Here is a 17,153-nt window from a genome sequence, read left to right as displayed (position 1 = left end):
CCAAAAGTCCTTAATGTGTACAAGTGTTAACTGTTAAGAGTAGGGCATCTAGGTTATGAAGGGGACCCTCAAGGGGTGAGAGGTGGGGTAGAAAGGGGGAGGGTTTGCTACATATTTAATTATTTAAATTAATTAAATAACTGTTAAAAATATTAATATTAATCTCTTTTTTCTTTTTGATGATAGAAGGTACCGGTAATTTGGGCCATTTTGAAGGAGATAAACAGCAAAGTCCTTATTCCCAAATCCCATCATAGGTCATAGTGTAACAAAAAACAAAATCCTCAAATTCAAGTCAGCAAATAGCAAAAAAAAAAAAGAAAAAAAAAATTATAAAGGAGAAAACACTCTAAATATACCATCATAAAACGAACAAGCATAGTAATAAAATTGTCACTACAAGGAAAACTCATAAGATAATTATAAAGAAAAATAAATCATCATAAAGAGAAAAATCCTAAAAGGAAGCAAAAATATTATGTGAGCTATTCCCCTGTTCAAACGTTGGTAGATAAAGTTATCCTTATGCGCTCGATCATAAAAAGAGAAGAGAAAATCCTAAAAATATACATTAACAAAAAAGAGAAAAAACATGAAATAATTATAAAGGAAAAAACCTTTTAAAAGTAACAAAAAGGAAAAAGAAAACCTAAATACTAACAGCTTGTTTGGATGGTTGTTACCCATTGTATTGTATCGTATTATTACTTTAAATACGATGTTTGTTTTAATTGTTACTTAAATTTTATTGTATCGTATCGTTAAATCTATCGTTACATAACGACGAAATGTGCCACTTTGTATAACGACTGATTTGGTGTGTTCGCGTCATTACCTTATCTTTTTCTCTCAATTTCACTCTTTATTATTATTAAATAATTTTATTTTATTATTTACCCTACCTTTTTATATAATAATTTTATTCTGTATCATAATTTTTCTTTATAATATTACAAGTTTATTCTTCATATTGTTGGTGTGTGATATTATGAAACGATGACAAACGACATAATCTATTCAGATATTATAATTATCAAATGATACGGTACAATATAATACACTACGATACGATATATTATGAAATGATTAGTAACAACCATCCAAACAAGCGGTAAAGAAAGAGATATACATATAGAGATACACACAAACACAATACCCAAACCCATCTTCATGTAATTATATGAATTTTTTTTTTTAAAAAAAGAATAAGAAGTAAAGGGGTATATATAAAAATTATATTTTTTTATTTCCGCCTCTGTTCTGCTGCTTCTTCCACCTCTCAAATCTCTCTCTCTCTCTCTTTATTTCTTTTCACAGCTTCCATTGACAAAAGCCTTGTTCTTTTGCTTCAGGTCTGCTCCTTTTTCCTTGATCTACTCTCCTAATTTTATTTTATTTATGTTATTATACTATTTTCCTTATTTTTTTGCTTCCCTTTTGTTTTTTTAATTGTGTTTTAGGGTTTATTTTTATATTTTGTGTTGTGGTTATTTATTTGGAATTATTGTTTTTTTGATCTGGGAATGTTGATTTTCAATTGGGTTTATGGGTTTTTGCTCAATTGGGTTTATGGTAAATTAAAAATTGATTCATTTTTCTGGGTTTATCTGAATTTATTGATTGAGTTAATTTTCGGGTTCTTTTGATTTTGTGGAACTTGGGTTTGAACTAGGGTTTATTGGGAGTTATTCTAATGTGGGTTTTCAGGTATAGTCATTGTGAATTGGAATATGTCCTTATTTGGAATATGTACAAATTTGTATTGTTTTATTTTGGCCAGGTTATGTACTACTATAAGTTTGGCTGAGAAGTTTTAGATAACGCCAGGCAGTGGCGAAGCCAGTAATTTCGCTAATATATGTGTAAAAAGTAATTTTGACCTATATATGCAGTATTATTTTCTATCTACACTAGTATAATTATCAGACGAAGGATGTTCAACTTCACTGTATGTGGCTCCGCCACTGACTACAGATTCAGCTTGTTGCATTGCTTTTACCTTTTGAATTTAAGACTGTAAAGGTGTGGAAAGAAAGGTTTTTGTTTGTATTTTTAATGGGGTTTAATTATTTTTGGATGAGAAAGGTGGAGCTTTTAATAGTTTGGTGAGAGTTGTGGGGTGAGAATGGCTTCAAGTGCATCTGAGGAAGCAGGTACGGGGAGGTCGTTGGAGGGAGTGTCAAATGGCCAGCAGAGATGCCAATCTAGTGAAGCGTTGGCCGAATGGAGGTCTTCAGAGCAGTTGGAGAATGGAACTCCGTCCACATCGCCTCCTTACTGGGATAGTGATGATGATGAAGATGCTGGTATGCTGCTTGCCTGTTTCAATGTTTTTCTTTGTAATTCTGAAGTCTTCTTTCAATTCTTGACAGATGTTGCTTGCGATTTTCAGTGTTCTTTTCCCATATAAGAATAGTTCTGTTGGCTTCTTTAAGTTGCATAATAGGGTAATGAGTTTCAGGAGACTAGTACGTAGTTGGGGGAAGTTGGACCATTCATGTAATAGATTGTCAGTTGCTTGAGTTGGTTCATGACAGACGTATCTGAATCCACCATTACTTTCTTTTCTGCAAAAATAAGCGGAATCACTGCATACTTATTTTTGGATTGACAGCTCCTTTCTTCTTTGGTTTCAGAACTCTGAATATTACTGAGTCTGAGTCTTGTTAATAGTGTTTAATCAGTTCAATGTCTTCTTCATATTTAGTGAACTGCTTGCTTACTTTAAAGATGAATCCTTAGAATGTCAATCATTGCTTATTAAATATACCTGCAATATTCACTTTTAAGTTTGAGATGGTTTTCAGTTAGATGTTATTGATGGAGACATGATTGATTTTGAAGATGAACCCTTAGAATGTCAATCACTGCCTACTAATTACTGGTTACCCTTGCATATGCTGTTGGTTTTCAATATAACCATCTCGTTGCCAATACTTCCTGGCTATTTGATAGTAGACCATGCACACACATATTTCTTTCTCCTTAATCAGTTTCGTAATTCTTTATCCTTACCATCTCTACCTCTGTGAGCTCTTATATTGTCACCAAAGCTGCTGGTAGTGCACTCCAACCTAGCTTGCTGTCCTTTTTCAAGTCTCTAAATGAAAAGTGAACACGTCTAGTGTAAGTTCTTGGAGGTTACATGACCATTGATATTCTATCTCTGACCTAAGCAATAGTATGAAATGGATTCTACAAGAAGTAATTTCTCTGCTGTGGAATTTGGTGTTTTTTTTTTTATAATTTTTTTGTTTTTTAAATATTTTTTTTGTTTTTTAAATATTTTTTTTGTTTTTTATTTTTTATTCCCTCCCTCCAAGAGCTCCCCACCTTGCTCTTGGGTGACTCGAACTCACAACCTATTGGTTAGAAGTGGAGGGTGCTCACCACTTGAGTAACCCACTCTTGTCGAATTTGGTATTTCACAATTGTGATATGATGAGATCCATTTACATCATTATTGAGGAGTAGTTTTCTACTATAGTTGCTTGACTCCATTTTATATGCGCTTTTCATTCGGGGTTAGTGGTGGGGATGTTATACTGTTGATCAAAAAGACGCAACAGTAACTATGTGTTAACTGTTTTTCGACCTGATATTGATAATGCATGTGTTTTAACTGCCTCTAGGCTGTGAGACTATTAATATTTCTTCAGAAGTTTCTTCTTTACACTTAACTAGCTCTGTCCTTTTGTATCCTTCTACCGATCTACGTGCTTATCGGAAGCACCTTTGATTTATTTATTCAGTTATCCTCTTTTATTTTCTTAGGACCTAAACCTTCCGAGCTTTATGGGAAATATACCTGGAAGATTGATAAGTTTTCACAAATTAACAAGAGAGAACTTCGGAGTAATGCATTTGAGGTCGGAGGCTTCAAATGGTATGACATCTTTGGCAAGAATTATTTGTGAATATACTTGTTCGGTTCCCTTATATGTGTTCTCATCTTTCTTTTAACCGGAAAGAATTTAATGTGTTCTCATCTTTCAACTACTTGTAGAACGAGATATGTATTGTTCAACGAGCAAAATGCTGTCTGTCCAGTGTGTATCCATTTCAAAAACTGCCTGCTGCTACTTTTCATATGTTAATGGTTTTCCACCATTTACTTGGATAAAGTAAATTGTAATAGGAAAAATTAGACTTTCTATCTTCTACCTGTTGAGTTGGGAAGTAAGTTTGTGGATAAAGTTATTTATGTATGTACCCTTTTCTATTAGTTTGGATGATGTTACATTGGTTTAGTAGAGGAGCCAGGATGTAAATAAGAGAAGAGGGAAGGGCTATTCCCAGTGCTCTGTTAGGAAGTAAAATGAGATGGGCGCACAACTTATCTGATAATAGAAAATTACGGAGTAAGTTATGGAGTAAGTTGGTTACATGTGCATACTCTGTTTCTGGTTGGGACCATGTTAGGCTGGGTTAGATAAGCAGCCAAGAGCAGGATGTAACAAAAGAGAAGAAGAAAGGGGTTTTCCGGTGATTTTCTAAGGAAGTAAAAGCAGAGGGGCATGCAGTTTGTCTAGGTCATCTTTACAATCCCCTTTGAAATTGGATGAATGTAAACAAGTAAATTCATTTTTACTTCCTGAGATAGATGAATGATTAATAGGCGACCTGAGAAAATTACAGGAGCCTCTTCCCTGCACTCTTCCACTATCTTTTTCTGAGAGAAATTGCATGACTGCAAACACTGTTAGTTTACTCTTAGAAAATAGGCTGATGCCAGCTTGAGTTTGATCACTAGGTTCTCCTTTTTCATTGACATAGAGGTAATCACAGACACTGTTTATCTTGCTTCATCTTATGTTTGGAGTTTGGGTTGTACGAAGTTTGATATTCTTACACCCTTAATTGAAGCTTACTGTAATCTTGTATACTTGTTTATTCCTCTCATTGAATGAGAATTATCTGTTTCAGGAATTATAAAATTACTAACAAATATTTGATATGATCAAACTGGTGGCAACAGGTATATTTTGATTTACCCTCAAGGATGCGATGTCTGCAATCATCTCTCTTTGTTTCTGTGTGTGGCTAATCATGACAAGCTCCTTCCAGGTGTGATAATGTTGGTAGTTCACCCAAACCTATCTTCAAGTGTTGCTGTAGCTGTGTTGTTGATGTTTTCTTGTCTTTTGATAAAAACAGGTTGGAGTCATTTTGCTCAATTCACTATTGCTGTGGTGAACAAAGATCCTAAGAAGTCCAAGTATTCAGGTGGGTACATTACATATGGTGTTTTGTGATGGATCTATTGAAGTCCTCGCATGTTCGTGTTAAAATACAGTTGCAAATTTCTGCAGATACATTACATCGTTTCTGGAAGAAAGAGCATGATTGGGGTTGGAAAAAGTTTATGGAGCTTTCAAAAGTCTTAGAAGGGTTTATTGATGCCGATACCCTCATAATTAAAGCTCAAGTTCAAGTTATCAGGTCTTTTCTCACTTTGATCTCCCTCTCCCTAATTTATAATTTTATACCAATTTCTGTATCTTACATTACAGATAGCATGGTTAGCCAATAGTATGTTATTCCACCACCATTTGCTAGTCTAAGTCGATGTGATTCCTCTTCATGCTTGGATGTGAAGATTTAAAAGTGCTACTTGGTTCGACCTTTTCGTTCAACATAGGTGTTCCCATATAAATTTTTATCAAACAGGACGATGTCAACATGTATGTGAACATGCCATAAATGTTTGACATGGACATACTGGCATGAATTTTCTATTAAGTGTTTGATTTACAACACTGGATTCAAATCCTCCCCAGACCCCACGGTGTGGGATAAGACTGGGTATGTTGTTGTTGTTGTAGTGTTATTAGGCTTTGTATATATCAGGAAGAATGAGATACTGAAATAGTAGTCTTCAAACATTATGATGTCATATATATATTTGTGGTCAAACGAAGAAAGGAAAAGTTGGGAGTTCAATGATTTGTGTGTGGAGCGTGTTTGTGGTATGTCTGTGAGGGTCATGTTAAACATGGTTTTTAATATGGACACAATGACATTTAGAAATGTTGCTACTTTGTGTATAATATTGTTAGGACACCATTGCAACTTACACCAAAGTGTAGACCTAGGAGACGAGATTTGTTGCTACTGAATATCTATTTTCTATAATATTGAGTATTCTTAACTTGTTCCATGGATGTCGTGATGGATCTCAAATGGTGATTCTGGCCTGTGTTCTTTGTTTGCAGGGAGAGAGCGGATCGTCCCTTTCGTTGCCTTGACTGTCAATATAGGAGGGAGCTTGTTAGAGTATATTTGACCAATGTTGAGCAGATTTGCCGCCGTTTCGTTGAAGAGCGGAGAGGAAGACTTGGAAAGTTGATAGAGGATAAAGCTAGATGGTCGAGGTATGCCGTAAATTTTCTCTATTGCTTACCTGGTTCTAGAGACTGTTAGCCTTGATAGTTCTCTAGCTTCTAATATCTAAGTTTTGTGGTGTCTTATTTAGCTCTTTAGTTGTGGTGGTGAATGTAGATAAGTTTTCTGTTGAATGACATATTTGTTCCCCATAATCCTCATGTAGGCAATGCTATATGTGCTCGCTTTTAGATTTTTGATGTTTTTAGCATTTTATCATAGCATACTGACATCTCACGTGACATGGAAATGCAGTTTCTGTGCTTTTTGGCTGGGAATGGACCAAAATTCTAGGTGCAGCATGTCTCGGGAGAAATCAGATTCGATTTTGAAAGTGCTTGTCAAGTACTTCTTCGTTGAAAAAGAGGTTACATCTACTCTGGTGATGGACTCTTTGTACAGTGGGCTTAAGGCTATTGAAGGCCAGACTAAAGGCAAGAAAGGTAAGGGGAAACATTTGGATGCAGAAGAACAACTCGTTCCTATTGTTCGTTTGGCAGAAGACATGTTTGTCTTGGTGGATGATGTCTTGCTATTGCTTGAGAGGGCTGCATTGGAACCGCTGCCTCCAAAGGATGAGAAAGGTCCCCAGAACCGTACAAAGGTAAGTGACACAATCCGTGGTTGAAGCTCTATTCTGAAATGTTCCAAATTTATGGCTTGAATATTGTACGACAGTTTCTTGTTATTGCTGCTCTTGGATTTATTTTTGTATTTTAGTGAAATATAGATTAGCCCTTCTGTCAAAGATTTTGTGAGAGATACGTATGCTTCAGTAATATTTCCTATTTGTGGACACGCTTTTGTTATGATTCCTTAACGTGTTTGGATATATCTTAAACTGCTTTTGTGGATAAGCCACTGAAAGTCAGTAAGAATGAGATTGAGCTTTTGTCATGCAACAAGGTCAATAATTGTGAGTGAACTATGTTTTTTGTGGATGACATTTGAATTGGGTCCTATTTCAATGCCTAGCATAACTGAAAAATTGTAAATATGGTCCAAGAGTTACTTTTGTCAGAGTCACTTCTCTTACTGCCTTTCTTTTTGGGGTATCACCGGGGAATTTGTTCCCCCTCTCCTGGGAAAAAGAAGGGGAAGAAAGACAAGTACTTATTCTACTATTCTTTGTTTTAGGATGGTGCCTCAGGAGAGGACTTCAACAAAGATTCCATTGTGCGAGACGAGAGGCGCCTAACTGAACTAGGTCGTCGAACCATTGAGATATTTGTCCTTGCACATATTTTCAGGTAAACCACTTAATCAATTATTTGCTATTAACTGTGATTGCTGCTATTGAAATGGCTAGACATAGCTTCTGCTTTGGGTTCCATTTGTATTGCGTCAGGGTCTTTTGGAAACTTTTAACAGTAGAGGCAGTCTAACACACTAATTAGTTTTGCCGACCTTTAAAGTTAGAAGAGATCTAACTATATTTGCAAACCTCAAATTTGGAAGCAGCTGCATTGTCAACTGCATTTTCTGCATTGATGTGAGATGATGTTGTACCTAATATTGTGTAATGAGCGGCAAAGCTCGTCCATTTTGTCTAATTTGTGGGTAGTTGTCATACTGCACTTTTTGATGGTTAACAATTTTTTGTTTTTGTTTTTTTGAAATGGAACAATGATTTGAATATACTGATTAAAAAAATGACTTGGTTATTTACCTTCTGTAGTAAAATAGAGGTCGCATATCAGGAAGCTGTTGCTTTAAAGAGGCAAGAGGAGCTCATCCGTGAAGAGGAGGCTTCTTGGCTGGCTGAAACTGAGCTGAAAGCTAAAAAAGCGTCTGACAAGGAAAAGAAGTCAAAGAAAAAGCAGGTATTGTCCTTGCATATGTTTATGGTATTTGATTACACAGTTAAGATATCTGACATATTTTTTATTTACAATTTACTGGAACATCTGTTTAACTGAGGCTACAGATCATTGTTTTTAAAAAAAGCTCCTGCAGCGTTGGTATTAGAGTTTGAGTCTCTGCTATCAGCTATTTAACTTTAGGGGTCGAGGGGCAAAGTTAGCCTTTGCTTGAAATTCTTTTTATGCGCAAATTGTGGTTATAGCCTTGTAGGAATTAGGAAATGCTGAAGCAAGGAGCTTTATGTCAGCTCAATTGAAAACCATGTCCTGGTTTCAATTATTGGCATCACTAATGTAGTTTCTATGCTGTATATCAGATAATTGTATATTCTGCCATTGCACCACCTAAATTTTTTTTATTCAAGATATGCTCATTAAAGCTTGGCTGATAAAAGTTGCTTACACAAATGTGTAAAAAAGCATGTGATATAGTAGTAGAACTGAATGTTCTGGGATCCCCAACAGAGGAAAAAAAAGAAAAAGAAAAAGAGAAAAGAACGAAAGAGGGTTAATTTTATTTTGACTAGAATCTGTGTTGAGACAGTTTCAAAGTTGTAGACTTTGTCAACTAGTTGGTGTGCAAGCTCTTAACTGTCCGTTGAGGGTTAGTGAAAGTATTTATCCTTTTAACCTCCTGAAGAAAGTGCTTTTTTGGGGATATTGTGTAAATACATTTTATCATTCTTACCTTGTATTTCAGGGAAAACAGAAAAAGAATAATCGCAAAACAAAGGACAAGGGGAGGGATGAGAAAATTTGTATTACTGAGCAAGAGAAGGCTGAACGAGATGGGTGTATCGGTGATGGAAATGACTACGAGATTGAGGAGCCAGAGGCAGCATTGGGAAAAACAGATATACTGGAAGATGTTTCGGACATTTCTGATTCAGTCGATTGTGTCCCAGAAGCAAACCATCCTGATTTTGAGGACAGAGGCGCAAGTCCTGTCAACTGGGATACTGACACCTCTGAAATGCATCCTATAACAGAAACTAGCTGCAGTGGATTGAGTGGCCTTTCATCTGTACAGAATGGAATTTCAGGAAAAAGTCTTTCTGTTATGGATGATAGTTCATCAACGTGTTCTACTGACTCAGTCCCTTCAGCGGCTACGAATGCGCCTTACAGAGGGACTTCGAACCATAAAAACCAGAAATCACCTAGCAGGTGACCTTCTATAATTTATTTTTTTGGCATCCATTTGCTTATCTTTCATGATGTCTGTTGTTGTTCTAATTCCTGGTGCGTGACTTTTTAGAGTGGCTAACCACAGAAGCAAGTCAACCAGTAATGCAGCTGACTGCGCTAGTGAAACACATAGTCAGCCAGTAGATGCTCTTCCAGATGCAGGGCGGCTAAGTAATACACCTGTAAGTTGTGGAGCAACTAGATCGGAGTCTCAGGCTATTGCGCATTCGCACGAGCAAGAAGTGGTGAAGAAGGTTTGTCTTCTTCTCCCATTATGCATTATAGCCTGTTTGCCCAAGCTTCTCCAAGTTGAAAAGCACTTTTTATGTTTTTTTTTCAAAGTTGAAGTGTTTGGCCGAGCTTTTAGAAGAAAAAAAAGTGCTTTTGAGTAGAAGCAGAAAAAAGTAGCTTCTTCCTCGATGCACTTTTTTGAGAAGTGCTTTTGAGATAAATACACTTAGAAGCGCTTTTTAAAAGCTTGGCCAACCACTAATTGCTGCTTTGAAGTATTTTTCAAATTAATTAGCCAAACACAAACTGCTTCTCACCAAAAGTACTTTTAAAAAAAACACTTTTAAACAGGCTATTAATCTTTTACCCGTTGACTCGATTTCATCCTAGAAAAAAATCAAAAAATCTTTTACTGAGAATTGTGAGTCATAACACTCAAAAGCATATTTGTTTTTCCTTTTCGGGGTTTTAACTCCTTCACTCCCTTTTCAGCATTTCGTTCATGTTTATATAGTTAATAGAAAGGAGGTGAAAAAAAATCTTGCAAGCTGAGTGTCCTGTTCTTCTTTCTATTCGTGCAAAACACAATGTATTCCTGAAATATTGGTAAACTACCATGTTTTTTTTTTGGGTATCCTTGCTTGTTATTCGTTTGTTTTTTTGTTAAGCAAGTTCCTTTTTTTTGTTTTTTGAGGGCAATTTCTTTACTGTGGATGCCATGATTCTGTTTATGTTCTTGTCAGCGAGTTCCAACTTTCATTGCCATGTTTTCTTGTTGTATGCAGAAAATAGTAGTTTCACAGCAGAGAAAGCTGACAGAGGCTGATACAGAGAGACCTCCCTTGGAGAAGCCGCATGTCATGTCTCCTCCTAGAAGCCCTCCAAAAAGTGCAGCATCTGCCGTTCAGTCGAAGTCAGAACTTAAGGTCTCGGCCACAAGTGATCCAACTTCTGTTAAAAGATTGTCTTTGGAAAGTCCTAAGCTGACTCATAAATCGACAACGTTGGCTAATTCAGCTGAAACTGCTGTGTTGTCGAAGGCTGATCCTCATAAAGTTTTAGAACGACACGCGGCAGAGAAGCCCTCGGTGCATTCAGTATCTATTATACCTCAGAACTTCCAATCTCGTCAAGTGACTTCCTCTGCGACAACTGAAAAGCCCAAATCACAAGTTCCTGCCCTGTCCAGACCCTTGAGTGCTCCTGTAGTACCTGGGCCTAGGCCTGCTACCCCTGTTGTTTCCATGGTTCCGGCATCGCCAGTACTTGCCCGTTCAGTGAGTGCAGCTGGTCAACTGGGCTCTGACCCGTCACCAGCAACACACAGTTATGTTCCTCAGTCCTATCGAAATGCAATTGTGGGCAATCCTGTTTCTGGAAGTTCGGCTGGTTTTAGTCAACCCTATTCTCAAAGTCCAGTGGTTAACAGTTCACAGTCATATCCTCAATCACCTTCACTGATTTCTGGGCCGTCATTTTTACCACAAGGCTCAGAAAGAATAGAACCTAGTTGTATCAGACCAAGTTTTTCATATGGAATGATGAATCATGATACCCTGCAGAATGGACTGCAATGGGAGAGTTCCCAGAGGGACAGCAGGAGTATGTCCCGGGACCATGTTTCTATGATAAACGAGTTTCAAAACTTTGATTTGTTCAAGCCTGTAAACAGCAGAACCCATGATCATATCCCATCCGAGTTTCCAGCCTGCACGTCTGGACGCCAGTCTCAAAGTGCACTGGCCGATGAATTTCCACATCTTGATATCATCAACGACTTACTTGATGATGAGCATGGAATTGGAAGGACTTCGATGCCCAACACAGGCTTTCATCAAAGTTACAACAATGGGTCACACCATCTGAATCGGCATTTCTCTTTCCCTGGTGATATTGGGATGCCTGCCGCTGACCTAGGTCCCTCAACAAGTTCCTGTAGATTTGAGCGAACACGAAGTTATCATGATGAGATCCAGTATAATTTTTCTGGAGGCCCTTTTGATAGTGTTAGTAGGGATATGATTCGGCAGCCTAATCCACGGTTTATAAGTGGGCAGATTGATGGTTTAGTTCCTAACCAGTGGCAAATGATGGGTTCTGATCCATCATTTCTTGGAATGAGGAATGTGGAAAATGATCCTAGTTACCCATATCACGTTCCTGACTACTCGAACGTGGCTTGTGGAGTAAATGGCTATGGAGTATATAGGCCTCCAAATGGTCTTTGACTAGCTCAGCTCCATCGATGGGGCGGATAATAGGCCGTTAGTGTTTAGGCTGTATTCCTTATAATAATGTACTGGAGGAGAGTGTGGTCTTTGGAGTTGGGAAGGAGGTTATAACCCTCTAGTGGCAAGGAGACATTTTGTAAAGAGTGATTCTGCCTTTCTTGGTTTCCCTTTTTATTAGCTTTGAAAAATGTGTTTTTTTTATCACCCCAATTGGGGAGTTGATGTCTAAAAAGTTTGGCCTTCTCTTTTATGGAGTCTGATAATATGGTTATTCTTTTTTCTTTCTCAAATCTTGATTGGGAACTGTTAGTCGCTGAAAAAATTATAGCCGGAAAAATATATAAAATTTGTATATTTTTTGTACATATATATGTATGTTATATATAAAAATTATACAAATTTTATGCATTTTTTCGGCTATCAAATATAAATAGTATCTGACGGGCTAGAATTGATAATACCCCTAAATCCGACCCTTAGTTCAGAAAAGAAACTCAAAACTTTATCTCTTTGATTGTGTAAAATATGCATAAGAGCAGTATTCTAGGATCAGATGGAGGAGGCCTTTTTATTTTTTATTTTTTTTGGTGGCCAGAAATTCAAACCAGACCTAATCCTTTTCACTTTAATTTCCACGTATGCAGTACGGTAATCAAGCCTTATTATTTTCCAAAATCAGCAGATAATACCTACTTTAATACATTTTTCAACCTAACTTTCTTTAAGAGAGGCTGTTTTGTGCCCAAATATTTGCGTCTTTGGATTGGAAACAAAAAGGAATAACAATTCAACCTTATTACTAATTACTACGTACCACTGCCAAGTCAACACTTGATAACAAATTTTGCCAAATTAAAGTAATAAAATAGAATAATAGAAAAACAAAAGTAACTTATTAGTCATTGGAACACGTCCTGATATAGAATTACCGTGACTATATATACACTCAGTTACATCTCATTATGTTAATTCTCATAATCCCAACAACCTCAAAATCGGGAGAAGGGTAACCCCTCACACGAGGTAACAGTCATTGATGGACGTAATTATGTAAATAAAAATATTTTTTTTGATTAATTTAAGTTTTTAAATTAGATGATCACATAGCTAATTAAATAATAATGACCAAGTTCTATGATGGTTTACCAAAAATACAGTTTCTCGCAAAGTCATAAGACCGTGTAAAGGCACTGCTCAACTAATTGTATATTGTTGTAAATAAGGATATATAGATATATAGAGGGGCGGATCTAGCCATTTGCTACCGGGTTCAGCGGAATATAAATTTAGTATAAAATTATAATAAATATTAGATACGAACCCATAACCTTAAAAATATAATGACTTCAATGTTAAAAACCTTAAAGGTTGAAGCCATAAAGTTTAAATCCTTGATACGGCTCTGAATTTATATATTAAATGCATAATATTCATTTATTATTTCTCTAGGAATTAATCATGGTTAATTAATGCATATTTTTATTTTATTAAATCACGTAACCATGGTAATTTTGATTGGTTCGGCGTAACGACTGTGTGCAGGTAAGTATTTAGCGTATCTTGAAGAGACTTTTAAATTTAACAAGAAAAACATTATTTAAAAATACTAAATTTTTCCCTATTAAGGGTGTGTTTGGTATAACGAAAAATATTTTCCAAGAAAATATTTTTCGTGAAAAACAAGTAGTAATTTTATTCATTTTTCGGTGTTTGGTATGCAAATTAAGGAAAATAACTTCTCAAGAGTATTCATAAATAATTTAGATACAATAAACATGAAGTCATAAACTTTCGAAAAAACAGAAATTTGAAATTACAAAAAAAGTAAATTTTTTTTGCCGGGGGGGGGGGGGGGATAGGGGGTGACGGAAAAAAAAACTAAAATTTAAAAAAAGGAAGCCTTTTTGGAGAGAGGGGTGGGGTTAGTGGGTGAGTGTGGGGAAGGTTGAAAAAGAGTTTTGGAAAATGTTTTCCCTTCTCTTGATAAGGAAAACATTTTCCTCCAATTGGAGGAAAAAGAGTTCATAAGGAAAATGACTTCATAAGGAAAATGTTTTCCAAAATATTTAAGCCAACCAAACATGGAAAAATTGAAAAATATTTTCCTTCATACCAAACACACCCTAAATCTTGATTTTTTCGTTCTTTTTTTAAATTTGGCCTTGCCTTTTTATTCTTAGGTATCTTTGTGATGTTCAGTGTTCTCTCTCATCTCTTGCTTTGTATCTCTCATTTCCTCATCCCCAATTCTGTATCTGGTTTTCTCATCCCTTTTCTTCTTAGCTTTCTGTTAGAATATCTTTACTATAGTTAGTATTTGCTTTGTCATTTCAATTAGTATTGAGTTAATATAATTAGTTGATTTGATATACTATTTGGGTCGTTTCACCCCTCCCCTCTCTCTATCTCTCTTGTCTTTTATGTTATTCACATGACAATCTCTTAAACTATTGAGATTATATTGAGATTATTTTTTATATTTATGCACACTTGTATACTTATTGCTGAGTCAACAGAGCATTAGTCTGTTCTACTGAAGTTTCAGCTGTCAGCTTAATTAATTTAGTTATTACATTTTCGTTTATCCTTTCTTTGTTGCTTATGTGTATAAAGTGTACAGTACTCAGTAATAGATATTTTGAGTTTCACTTTTCCCAAATCAGAGACTCCTCATTGTTCATTTCTCTCTCTCTCTCTTCGAACTGCACATTTTAGAGAGTTCTGAATCCTCCATTGGAGGATGAGTATAGCTCATTCTGATCTTGCAATCTTCACATGATATCAGAGCGGAGGTTTTCTTCATCAATCACGCTGTTGAATCTCTTCTTTGTTCTTTCGTTTTCAATCAGAGAATAAGCTAGGGTTTTTCTTTTGCAAACAAATAATTTGGAGAAAACTTCAAATCGACATATCCACCAACGATTCGTTAGTGAATAGAAGTTTTTGAGCTTAATTCCGGCTACGCGAGCAATGATCTACCTGATTTGTCCCAAAATAATTGGTGACCAACAATATTCTCATGGCGGTTCTGGATCAAACTGATGAGGCGGCGACGGCGGCGATCACACAAACGATAATTGGTGCAACTAGCTCTTTTTATATTCATCCATATGATAGTCCGGGTTCTGCTTTAGTACCTGTCCCTTTTGATGATAGTCCAAGTTCTGCTTTAGTACCTGTCCCTTTTGATGGAGTTGGTTATCGTTCCTGGAGAAGAGGAGTGCTAAGGTCTCTCTCGGTGAAAAATAAGATAGGGTTTATCAACGAAGAGTGTGTAAGGCCCGATATGACATCTCCACAGTTTCTCAAGTGGGAGAGGTATGATGACATGGTCACTTCATGGATTCTGAATTCCTTGGCAAAGGATATTGCTGACAGTGTTGAATATTTGAATAATTCCGTCAAATTGTGGAAGGAATTGGAGGATCGATATGATCAGACGAATGGAGCTAAGTTGTACCAAATCCAGAAAGAGATTAACGATTTGAGTCAAGGAGTGCTTGACATCATAGGTTACTACACGAAAATGAAGAAACTCTAGGAAGAGTTGAATACACTAAGTGCTAAAACTCACTGTAGTTGTGTGTGCACTTGTGGAGCAAAGGAAAGCATACACAAGGCACAGCAGGATAGAAGACTCATACAGTTCCTAATGGGACTTAACGAGGTTTACACAGTTGTTCGAGGGAGCATTCTCATGATGAATCCATTGACTTCCATGGCACATGTATTTGCTTTATTGATACATGAGGAGAAGCAGAGAGAATTCAAGACCATAAACCAATTGACCTTTGATTCTATTACGTTGAATGTCAATGTAGGGGGAAGAACTTTTAAGACAAATTACTCACCTGGTGGGAATCAGATTTCAAACAACAGGCCTAGGCCATTTTGTGACCACTGCAAACGACCAGGACATATCAAAGACAGATTCTACAAGCTGCATGGATACCCTCAAGGTTTTGGACAGGGTTCACAGCAGCATAAACATAATTCACAGGGCTATAACAACAGTAACAACAACATAAGGTTCAATAAGGGAAAAAGCACTGTGGCAAACGCAGTGGCAAGTGTACAGGGAATATCATCAGACATATTGTCAACCAAAGCAGATGAATCAGAGCATCAGGGAGACAATCAGAACATGGGCCTTTCAAAGGAACAATATGGATAAATTCTCAGTCTGCTGCAATATTTTCAAGTTGGGAATGGAGGAGAAAACAATACAAGTGTTTCTGGTGGAGTTTCTGTGAATTTTGCAGGTATGATTGCCTGCACTTCTTCCATTGATTTTGATAATCAATCATGCAAATGTTTTAATGCAAAAGATGACTTGTGGATATTAGATTCATAACCTTCACATCATATGAATTTCGATAAAACTCACCTACAAAATATTATAAGTCTACCATATCCCTTGCTTGTTAAACTACCAAATGGTTACAAAGTTAAAGTAACCCAAATTGGAGATGTACATCTAGCCCCTAAAATCACCTTACATTGGGTTTTGTTTATATCACCCTTCAAATTTAACCTAGTTTCCATTAGTTCATTAGCAGTGCATCTCAAGTGTATTGCTTCCTTTTCCGACACTTCCTGTTTACTACAGGCCCCTTCAATGAAAAGGCCTCTGGAGATTGGTAAGTTGTATGATGGACTTTACTTTCTCTATTCTCAATGTCTAAAGAAAGATAGTCTCATTTTTGTTTCAAAGTGTGCACTTCCTTGTTTTTACGGTTATGCTAGTGATATGTATGCAGTACAATGTATATCCCATACCCACCACCCTACTGTAAATAATTTTATTTGCAATAATAAAGACAATGCTTCTACTCGACTTTCCTTTACCTCTCTCAGAGATAGTGTGGATCTACTATGGCATTATAGACTTAGTCATATACCCTTCAATAAGATAAGAGAAATTTCCACTATACATGCATCCTTCTCTCCCAAACAACTATTTATTTGTTCTATCTGTCCCATGGCTAGACAATCGAGACTCCCTTTTCCTCAGAAAACAACCAGCACCACAAATATCTTTGAAATTCTTCATGTTGACCTGTGGGGCCCTTATCATGTGGTAACACATAATAATTTCAAGTATTTCCTCACCTTAGTGGATGACTACAGTAGGTCAACCTGGACACACCTTCTAAGTTGTAAAAGCAATGCACTTCATATCATAAAAACCTTTATGAGCATGGTAGAAAATCAATTCCAAATCAATATCCAGTGTGTAAGGACTGATAATGGCCTA

At 36.4% G+C, this 17,153-nt stretch overlaps 2 protein-coding genes across 3 annotated transcripts; both read left to right on the top strand.

Moving 5' to 3' along the window:
- The first annotated feature begins 1,154 nt into the window (after nt 1-1,154).
- Nucleotides 1,155-12,144, top strand: LOC107813933 (TNF receptor-associated factor homolog 1a). Of its 2 annotated transcripts, XM_016639262.2 has the most exons (13): nt 1,155-1,352; nt 2,086-2,306; nt 3,775-3,886; nt 4,979-5,067; nt 5,158-5,226; nt 5,313-5,442; nt 6,216-6,374; nt 6,640-6,988; nt 7,522-7,634; nt 8,063-8,207; nt 8,947-9,413; nt 9,505-9,688; nt 10,451-12,144. In XM_016639262.2, the coding sequence occupies exons 2-13, from the start codon at nt 2,126-2,128 to the stop codon at nt 11,891-11,893; spliced, it is 3,441 nt and encodes a 1,146-aa protein (XP_016494748.2). In that variant the 5' UTR covers nt 1,155-1,352; nt 2,086-2,125; the 3' UTR covers nt 11,894-12,144. The 2 variants fall into 2 exon arrangements, with proteins under 2 accessions (XP_016494748.2, XP_075085453.1); XM_075229352.1 differs by having other exon boundaries at nt 1,213-1,352; nt 4,979-5,226.
- A 2,771-nt stretch (nt 12,145-14,915) lies between these two features.
- On the top strand, nt 14,916-15,437 carry LOC107813920 (uncharacterized). The gene has a single exon (XM_016639244.1). It carries the CDS (start codon nt 14,916-14,918, stop codon nt 15,435-15,437), a length of 522 nt encoding a protein of 173 aa, XP_016494730.1.
- The last annotated feature ends 1,716 nt before the right edge of the window (nt 15,438-17,153 follow it).

This window comes from Nicotiana tabacum, chromosome 14 (genome assembly GCF_000715075.1).
Source record: "Nicotiana tabacum cultivar K326 chromosome 14, ASM71507v2, whole genome shotgun sequence".
Taxonomy (NCBI): Eukaryota; Viridiplantae; Streptophyta; class Magnoliopsida; order Solanales; family Solanaceae; genus Nicotiana; species Nicotiana tabacum.
Note: the sequence above shows the minus strand (reverse complement) of the source record. Positions and strands in the feature narration are given on the sequence as shown.

Coding starts and splice junctions, on each gene's coding strand:
- LOC107813920 (XM_016639244.1), top strand. CDS start 14,916: ATGGCGGTTCTGGATCAAACTGATGAGGCGGCGACGGCGGCGATCACA.
- LOC107813933 (XM_075229352.1), top strand. CDS start 2,126: ATGGCTTCAAGTGCATCTGAGGAAGCAGGTACGGGGAGGTCGTTGGAG. Junction 6,989..7,521: donor GTCCCCAGAACCGTACAAAG/GTAAGTGACACA, acceptor TCTTTGTTTTAG/GATGGTGCCTCAGGAGAGGA. Junction 9,414..9,504: donor AACCAGAAATCACCTAGCAG/GTGACCTTCTAT, acceptor GTGACTTTTTAG/AGTGGCTAACCACAGAAGCA.